Below are 10,568 nucleotides of genomic sequence, written 5' to 3' on the forward strand. Positions count from 1 at the left end.
AATATTGAATGTAAAACTAGAAATTATAGATCATATTAAATACGGCACATCAGATTTAGAATACACAAAATCAGATTACGTTCGAAATCAACAAAAACGACAAATGTTCGATACCGTGTGGTTTATTGATTGTGGTTCTATACAGGACAATGTAGATAACCAAAAATTAAGATATGGCTGTTTTTCTTTAATAGGAATTGCATCTTGATTTATGTAACAAATTATAACAATATTTTTAGGCTTTTAAAATCTATTTTCGAGTTTTTAGGGTATGGTTTCTGAACCATCTCACAACACTCCATCTTCTCTAAATATTTTCTGCAAACCATTCCTTGTTGTGGACAATGCTCAAACATGTTGGATGTTAACGCCTCAGGTCTGAGGTGTGTGCTTTGTATTTCGCGAGACCCTGAAGCGGACTAGTGTTTGCTGTCGTGGTTGTGTCTGGGCAATGACCTTGACAACAACTACAATTGATAACATGTATCAGACGTCCTTACGTTTTTAAGTGTGACATTGGACTAAAACAAGGAGACAACACCACAAAATCACCTTGGTGTTGACAGGTCAATATCTGACCCAACAAACTCTGGAAATACACGCTAAATTGACGTGTATAGTTTGATGACACCCAGAATCATAAACTCTGACAATATACAATATATATAATATGTTAGACTGTCTGTGCTGAAATGACAGTTTTACATTTGGGGTTTTCAGCTCTTTCAGCTTGCTATGTGAAACAATTTCACGGTATGAGGCAATCTTTTAGGGTAAACAAATATGATATAATATGTGTTATTAGGCATTGTCAGTTACCTGAAGAACACAGCCTTTTGATGACCTATTGTTGTTATAGGAATGACTTGTACAAGAAGTGTGGACGATCTATGCTGCCTGTCCGATGGCTGCCCCCAGAATCCTACCTTGAGGGAGTTTTTACCACGAAATCAGACGTATGGTAAGTATACCGTAAACACTCAGCATTTTCAGGGCCTCACATTTTAATGATTTTAAGCAGAAAAATATGGATTGTAACACAGGATATCAAATGGCCGGCATTTTGTGTGGATTTCCATGGTTTTCTGATTTACTCCATTTTTGAAAATAGGAACCAACAGTCCAAGTCTGTTACTAGGGGAGACAATTACCAAGGTTTTACATTACAGGGTATATGATGTGTTGCTATGGGAGACAATTACCAAGGTTTTACATTACAGGGTATATGATGTGTTGCTATGGGAGACAATTACCAAGGATTTACATTATTCCAGGGTATATGATGTGTTGCTATGGGAGACAATTACCAAGGTTTTACATTACAGGGTATATGATGTGTTGCTATGGGAGACAATTACCAAGGATTTACATTATTCCAGGGTATATGATGTGTTGCTATGGGAGACAATTACCAAGGTTTTACATTACAGGGTATATGATGTGTTGCTATGGGAGACAATTACCAAGGTTTTACATTACCAAGGATTTACATTATTCCAGGGTATATGATGTGTTGCTATGGGAGACAATTACCAAGGTTTTACATTACAGGGTATATGATGTGTTGCTATGGGAGACAATTACCAAGGTTTTACATTACAGGGTATATGATGTGTTGCTATGGGAGACAATTACCAAGGTTTTACATTACAGGGTATATGATGTGTTGCTATGGGAGACAATTACCAAGGTTTTACATTACAGGGTATATGATGTGTTGCTATGGGAGACAATTACCAAGGTTTTACATTACAGGGTATATGATGTGTTGCTATGGGAGACAATTACCAAGGTTTTACATTACAGGGTATATGATGTGTTGCTATGGGAGACAATTACCAAGGTTTTACATTACAGGGTATATGATGTGTTGCTATGGGAGACAATTACCAAGGTTTTACATTACAGGGTATATGATGTGTTGCTATGGGAGACAATTACCAAGGATTTACATTCCAGGGTATATGATGTGTTGCTATGGGAGACAATTACCAAGGTTTTACATTATTCCAGGGTATATGATGTGTTGCTATGGGAGACAATTACCAAGGTTTTACATTACAGGGTATATGATGTGTTGCTATGGGAGACAATTACCAAGGATTTACTTTATTCCATGGTATATGATGTGTTGCTATGGGAGACAATTACCAAGGATTAACATTCCAGGGTATATGATGTGTTGCTATGGGAGACAATTACCAAGGTTTTACATTATTCCAGGGTATATGATGTGTTGCTATGGGAGACAATTACCAAGGATTTACATTATTCCAGGGTATATGATGTGTTGCTATGGGAGGTTTTACATTACAGGGTATATGATGTGTTGCTAATTACCAAGGTTTTACATTATTCCAGGGTATATGATGTGTTGCTATGGGAGACAATTACCAAGGATTTACATTACAGGGTATATGATGTGTTGCTATGGGAGACAATTACCAAGGATTTACATTATTCCAGGGTATATGATGTGTTGCTATGGGAGACAATTACCAAGGTTTTACATTATTCCAGGGTATATGATGTGTTGCTATGGGAGACAATTACCAAGGTTTTACATTATTCCAGGGTATATGATGTGTTGCTATGGGAGACAATTACCAAGGATTTACTTTATTCCATGGTATATGATGTGTTGCTATGGGAGACAATTACCAAAGTTTTATATAACCATCCACGTTGTTCTATTTCTGTAACTGTTACCTTTCAGGGCTTATGGTGTGTTGCTATGGGAAATATTTTCCTTTGGCTGTGTCCCCTATCCTTCAATGAAGTGTGACGAGATGATGGGGAAGGTCAACGAAGGTCAGAGGATGGAAGCTCCAGCCCGATGTCCACCAGCCGTGTACGTTTGTCTTTTATCTTTGGAATCCTATATAAGTAGAGGTGTCAAACTATCACCCCATATTAGTTCTTCAAATACAAAAACATCATACTCTAAAAAATGATAAATACTTGTGTAATCAGTAATAAGAACTGTCATGTTATATCTCACTGCACAAGTATTCAAGTGCAATGAAAAGACTGGTGAGTTCAGTAAATACAGTAAAACTCTGTGGTTTTACATGGATATATTTATTACATAATACTTACCTTATAGACAATACTTCTTTATTGCAAAAGGGAAAGATGTTTCACTGCTGAGGCAAACATGTAGCATCACTTTCATGAGATCTGAATAATGTTATCTGTCTTTTGATATTCATGCTAAACACCTATTATATTATAGCTATGATGTTATGATGCTTTGCTGGCATAAGGACCCGGAATCTCGACCTTCCTTTCAAAGGTTGTGTGAATACATCGAGAAAATTAGAAAGGTAACACCAATCATGATACTGTGTAAATCAAGAGAAATATTTCTTATAGCAAGGGGTTTCGGTTTGCTGATTTTTTGTTATTTTGCTTCAAATTATTTTTCTAATAAAAAAATTGTATTGCCTAGTTTCAGATCTAGTTATAGTAGTCGCTCTATATAGCTGCTCTTTCATAATCAAATTAAATGTTGGGTTTGAAAAAACACTCCAAAGATATATATCATGAGAAATATGGTTATTTAAGAGCACAGAGCTGATTTTCTCGTTTTCTCCACAGAATGTATGCATAATTATCGATGGAAGAGGTGATGTTAGTAATGATGACGATGACAACGACTCCATTAACAAACTTCCTGTATGGCACTACAATGGAAACTACGCGATAGAGGAGGATTCTGTGTAGGATATCTTCCTGTAGGACCAACTAGTATAAACATCATCCATCTCCTTCTAGGATCACCTGTCTAAAACGCCTTCAGTCTTCCATCAGGATCACCTGTCTACAAGGCCTTCTGTCTTCCTCCAGGATCACCTGTCTAAAAGGCCTCTGCCTTCCATCAATATCATCTGCCTTCCATCAGGATCACCTGTCTAAAGGTCATCTGCCTTCCATCAGGATCATCTGCCTTCCACCAGGATCACCTGTCTAAAGGTCATCTGCCTTCCATCAGGATTACCTGTCTAAAGGCCATCTGCCTTCCATCAGGACCATCTGCCTTCCACCAGGATCACCTGTCTAAAAGACCATCTGCCTTCCATCAGGATCACCTGTCTAAAAGGCCTTCTGTCTTCCATCAGGATCACCTGTCTACAAGGCCTTCTGTCTTCCTCCAGGATCACCTGTCTAAAAGGCCTCTGCCTTCCATCAATATCATCTGCCTTCCATCAGGATCACCTGTCTAAAAGGCCTCTGCCTTCCATCAATATCATCTGCCTTCCATCAGGATCACCTGTCTAAAGGTCATCTGCCTTCCATCAGGATCATCTGCCTTCCACCAGGATCACCTGTCTAAAGGTCATCTGCCTTCCATCAGGATCACCTTTCTAAAGGTCATCTGCCTTCCATCAGGATCATCTGCCTTCCACCAGGATCACCTGTCTAAAGGTCATCTGCCTTCCATCAGGATCACCTGTCTAAAGGTCATCTGCCTTCCATCAGGATCATCTGCCTTCTACCAGGATCACCTGTCTAAAGGTCATCTGCCTTCCATCAGGATTACCTGTCTAAAGGCCATCTGCCTTCCATCAGGACCATCTGCCTTCCACCAGGATCTCCTGTCTACAGGTCATCTGCCTTCCATCAGGATCACCTTTCTAAAGGTCATCTGCCTTCCATCAGGATCATCTGCCTTCCACCAGGATCACCTGTCTAAAGGTCATCTGCCTTCCATCAGGATCATCTGCCTTCCACCAGGATCACCTGTCTTAAAGCCAACTTCCTTCCATCAGTATCACCTGTCTAAAGGTCATCTGCCTTCCATCAGGATCATCTGCCTTCCACCAGGATCACCTGTCTAAAAGGCCTTCTGTCTTCATTCAAGGATTACCTGTCTAAAGACCATCTCCCTTCCATGAGGATCACCTGTCTAAAGGTCATCTGCCTTCCATGAGGATCACCTGTCTAAAGGTCATCTGCCTTCCATCAGGATTACCTGTCTAAAGGTCATCTGCCTTCCATCAGGACCATCTGCCTTCCATCAGTATCACATGTCTGAAAGGCCGTCTGCCTTCCACCAGGATCACCTGTCTTAAAGCCAACTTCCTTCCATCAGTATCACCTGTCTAAAGGTCATCTGCCTTCCATCAGGATCATCTGCCTTCCACCAGGATCACCTGTCTAAAAGGCCTTCTGTCTTCATTCAAGGATTACCTGTCTAAAGACCATCTCCCTTCCATGAAGATCACCTGTCTAAAGGTCATCTGCATTCCATCAGGATTACCTGTCTAAAGGTCATCTGCCTTCCATCAGGACCATCTGCCTTCCACCAGGATCACCTGTCTAAAAGGCCTTCTGTCTTCATTCAAGGATCACTTGCCTAAAGACCATCTCCCTTCCATGAGGATCACCTGTCTAAAGGCCACCTGCCTCCCTCCAGGAACATTTGCCTTCTCCATTGACCACCTTAAATGACCTACAAAGGTCATCTGAACTACACAGGACCTGTCCCAAGGACCACCTATCTACAAAGGCAATATTTTACACTACCTGTCCCAAGGACCACCTATCAACAAAGGCAATATTTTACACTACCTGTCCCAAGGACCACCTATCAACAAAGGTAATATTTAGACTATATGTCCCAAGGACCACCTATCTACAAAGGTAATATTTAGACTATATGTCCCAAGGACCACCTATCTACAAAGGCAATATTTAGACTACCTGTCCCAAGGACCACCTATCTACAAAGGCAATATTTAGACTATATGTCCCAAGGACCACCTATCAACAAAGGCAATATTTTACACTTCCTGTCCCAAGGACCACCTATCTACAAAGGTAATATTTAGACTATATGTCCCAAGGACCACCTATCTACAAAGGTAATATTTAGACTATATGTCCCAAGGACCACCTATCTACAAAGGCAATATTTAGACTACCTGTCCCAAGGACCACCTATCTACAAAGGCAATATTTAGACTATATGTCCCAAGGACCACCTATCTACAAAGGTAATATTTAGACTACCTGTCCCAAGGACCACCTATCTACAATGGCAATATTTAGACTACCTGTCCCAAGGACCACCTATCTACAAATGCAATATTTAGACTACCTGTCCCAAGGACCATCTATCTACGAAGGCAATATTTAGACTACCTGTCCCAAGGACAACCTATCAACAAAGGCAATATTTTACACTACCTGTCCCAAGGACCACCTATCTACAAAGGCAATATTTAGACTATATGTCCCAAGGAACACCTATCTACAAAGGCAATATTTAGACTATATGTCCCAAGGACCACCTATCTACAAAGGCAATATTTAGACTACCTGTCCCAAGGACCACCTATCTACAAAGGCAATATTTAGACTATATGTCCCAAGGACCACCTATCTACAAAGGCAACATTTAGACTATATGTCCCAAGGACCACCTATCTACAATGGCAATATTTTAGACTATATGTCCCAAGGACCATTTATCTATGATGGCAATATTTAGACTATATGTCCCAAGGACCACCTATCTACAATGGCAATATTTTAGACTATATGTCCCAAGGACCACCTATCTACAAAGGCAATATTTGACTACCTGTCCCAAGGACCACCTATCTACAAAGGCAATATTTAGACTACCTGTCCCAAGGACCACCTATCTACAAAGGCAATATTTAGACTATATGTCCCAAGGACCACCTATCTACAAAGGCAATATTTAGACTACCTGTCCCAAGGACCACCTATCTACAAAGGCAATATTTAGACTATATGTCCCAAGGACCACCTATCTACAAAGGCAATATTTAGACTACCTGTCCCAAGGACCACCTATCTACAAAGGCAATATTTAGACTACCTGTCCCAAGGACCACCTATCTACAAAGGCAATATTTAGAAAATATGTCCCAAGGACAACCTATCTACAAAGGCAACATTTAGACTATATGTCCCAAGGACCACCTATCTACAATGGCAATATTTAGACTATATGTCCCAAGGACAACCTATCTACAAAGGCAACATTTAGACTATATGTCCCAAGGACCACCTATCTACAATGGCAATATTTAGACTATATGTCCCAAGGACCACCTATCTACAATGGTTACCCACCTTTAAGTCTACTGTTAATCTACCTGTCTACCAGAACAAACAGCCTTTAATGATAATCTGCATTCCTGTCAGCTTCTCCGTGGATTTTTTGGCTTAAGTATCACTACAATGACTGCCTTTCTTTACTTACAACCTGCCTATAAACACTACCTACTGACCTCAACATAACTTTGAAATTTTAGGATGTCTACGGTGGTCAGTGTACTTACTGACCTTCATCCTTGAAGCAGTCTATGGGGATTGGTCTTCCTCTATGATGTTCCCTTGGACAATTATGGAATTGAGAGCATTAAGGCAGACACATTTTTATCCCTCAGATTTTATACTGCTACAGAAATGAAATTAGCATCTGTGAACACTGCAGGTCATGAATACAAATAATGTGATGAAGTGTTAAAGAATAAGATATTGTGAATTGGTATGAAGAGAACATACAACTAGATATGCAATAAAACGTGTTCAATTTGACACCATAATATTCTGACACCCTGTCTAATCTGGCCTCTGCATATTCTAATATTCTTTCTTATCTGACCTAAGTATTCTGATTCTGTGTTGAATCACTGAGTATTCCGACCTCTGTATATTTTGATCCCTGAGTATTCCGACCTCTGTATATTTTGATCCCTGAGTATTCCGACCTCTGTATATTTTGATCCCTGAGTATTCCGACCTCTGTATATTTTGACCCCTGAGTATTCTGACCCTATTTAATTTGACCCCTGAGTATTCTGACCCTATTTAATTTGACCCCTGAGTATTCTGACCCTGTTTAATCTGACCCCTGAGTATTCTGACCCCTGAGTATTTTGACATCCTGTCTAATACCGTTCTGACATTTTTTGACATTATTTGACCCCTTATTAATCTTTTCTGACCCCCAGGTACAAGTAAGATAAGATTGGCCTGCCTGTACCAGTGTTATTTCAAATCACTTGAAATAAACAGTGGAAATCACCTAGCTAATGTGAAAATCATCTAGCTAATGTGAAAATCATCTAGCTAATGTGAAAATCACCTAATGTGAAAATCACCTAGCTAATGTGAAAATCACTAATGTGAAAATCACCTAGCTAATGTGAAAATCACCTATGTGAAAATCAACTAGCTAATGTGAAAATCACCTAGCTAATGTTAAAATCATCTAGCTAATGTGAAAATCATCTAGCTAATGTGAAAATCACCTAGCTAATGTGAAAATCACCTAGCTAATGTTAAAATCATCTAGCTAATGTGAAAATCACCTAATGTGAAAATCACCTAGCTAATGTGAAAATCACTAATGTGAAAATCACCTAGCTAATGTGAAAATAACTAGCTAATGTGAAAATCAACTAGCTAATGTGAAAATAACTAGCTAATGTGAAAATCACCTAGCTAATGTGAAAATCACCTAGCTAATGTGAAAATAACTAGCTAATGTGAAAATCACCTAATGTGAAAATCACCTAGCTAATGTGAAAATCACCTAGCTAATGTGAAAATCAACTAGCTAATGTGAAAATCACCTAATGAGAAATTCACTAATAAAAATCACCTAGCTAATGTGAAAATCACTAATTTGAAAATCACCTAGCTAATGTGAAAATCACCTAGCTAATGTGAAAATCACTAATTTGAAAATCACCTAGCTAATGTGAAAATCACCTAGCTAATGTGAAAATCACCTATGTGAAAATCACCAAGCTAATGTGAAAATCACCTAGCTAATGTGAAAATCACCTATGTGAAAATCAACTAGCTAATGTGAAAATCACTAATGTGAAAATCACCTAGCTAATGTGAAAATCACCTAGCTAATGTGAAAATCAACTAGCTAATGTGAAAATCACCTAATGAGGAATTCACTAATAAAAACCACCTAGCTAATGTGAAAATCACCTAGCTAATGTGAAAATCACTAATTTGAAAATCACCTAGCTAATGTGAAAATCACCTAGCTAATGTGAAAATCACTAATTTGAAAATCACCTAGCTAATGTGAAAATCACCTAGCTAATGTGAAAATCACCTATGTGAAAATCAACTAGCTAATGTGAAAATCACCTAGCTAATGTGAAAATCACCTAGCTAATGTGAAAATCACCTAATGTGAAAATCACTAATGAAAATCACCTAGCTAATGTGAAAATCAACTAGCTAATGTGAAAATCACCTAATGTGAAAATCACTAATGAAAATCACCTAGTTAATGTGAAAATCACCTAGCTAATGTGAAAATCACTAATGTGAAAATCACCTAGCTAATGTGAAATTCTCTAATGTGAAAATCACCCAGCTAATGTGAAAATCACCTAGCTAATGTGAAAATCACCCAGCTAATGTGAAAATCACCTAGCTAATGTGAAAATCACCTAGCTAATGTGAAAATCACCTAATGTGCTAATGTGAAAATCTAATGTGAAAATCCTAGCTAATGTGAAAATCACCCAGCTAATGTGAAAATCACCTGTGAAAATCACCTAATGTGAAAAATGTGAAAATCACCTAGCTAATGTGAAAATCACCCAGCTAATGTGAAAATCACTAATGTGAAAATCACCTAGCTAGCTAATGTGAAAATCACCTAGCTAATGTGAAAATCACCTAGCTAATGTGAAAATCACCCAGCTAATGTGAAAATCACCTATCTAATCTGATAATAAACTATCTAATGTGAAAATCACCCAGCTAATGTGAAAATCACCTAGCTAATGTGAAAATCACCTAGCTAATGTGAAAATCACCTAGCTAATGTGAAAATCACCTAGCTAATGTGAAAATCACCTAGCTAATGTGAAAATCACCTAGCTAATGTGAAAATCACCCAGCTAATGTGAAAATCACCTAGCTAATGTGAAAATCACCCAGCTAATGTGAAAATCACCTAGCTAATGTGAAAATCACCTAGCTATTGTGATAATCACCCAGCTAATGTGAAAATCACCTAGCTAATGTGAAAATCACCACTAGCTATGTGCTAATGTGAAAATCACTAGCTAATGTGAAAATCACCTAGCTAATGTGAAAATCACCTAGCTAATGTGAAAAAATCTAATGTGAAAACCTAGCTAATGTGAAAATAACTAGCTAATGTGAAAATCACCTAGCTAATGTGAAAATAACTAGCTAATGTGAAAATCACCTAATGTGAAAATCACTCATGTGAAAATCACCTAGCTAATGTGAAAATCACCAAGCGAATGTGAAAATCACCTAGCTAATGTGAAAATCACCTAGCTAATGTGAAAATCACCTAATGTGAAAATCACTATTGAAAATCACCTAGCTAATGTGAAAATCAACTAGCTAATGTGAAAATCACCTAATGTGAAAATCACTCATGTGAAAATCAACTAGCTAATGTGAAAATCAACTAGCTAATGTGAAAATCACCTAATGAGAAATTCACTAATAAAAATCACCTAGCTAATGTGAAAATCACCTAGCTAATGTGAAAATCACTAAGGTGATCATAT

At 38.2% G+C, this 10,568-nt stretch overlaps 1 protein-coding gene across 1 annotated transcript; it reads left to right on the forward strand.

Annotated features, from left to right (window-relative positions):
• The first annotated feature begins 2,774 nt into the window (after nt 1-2,774).
• On the forward strand, nt 2,775-3,726 carry LOC132562540 (tyrosine-protein kinase CSK-like). The gene is made up of 3 exons (XM_060227286.1): nt 2,775-2,851; nt 3,236-3,326; nt 3,601-3,726. The coding sequence occupies exons 1-3, from the start codon at nt 2,775-2,777 to the stop codon at nt 3,724-3,726; spliced, it is 294 nt and encodes a 97-aa protein (XP_060083269.1).
• Nucleotides 3,727-10,568: the final 6,842 nt, after the last annotated feature.

Source organism: Ylistrum balloti, unplaced genomic scaffold (genome assembly GCF_031769215.1).
Source record: "Ylistrum balloti isolate Yb309-2 unplaced genomic scaffold, AGI_CSIRO_Ybal_v1 Utg371444, whole genome shotgun sequence".
Classification (NCBI taxonomy): Eukaryota; Metazoa; Mollusca; class Bivalvia; order Pectinida; family Pectinidae; genus Ylistrum; species Ylistrum balloti.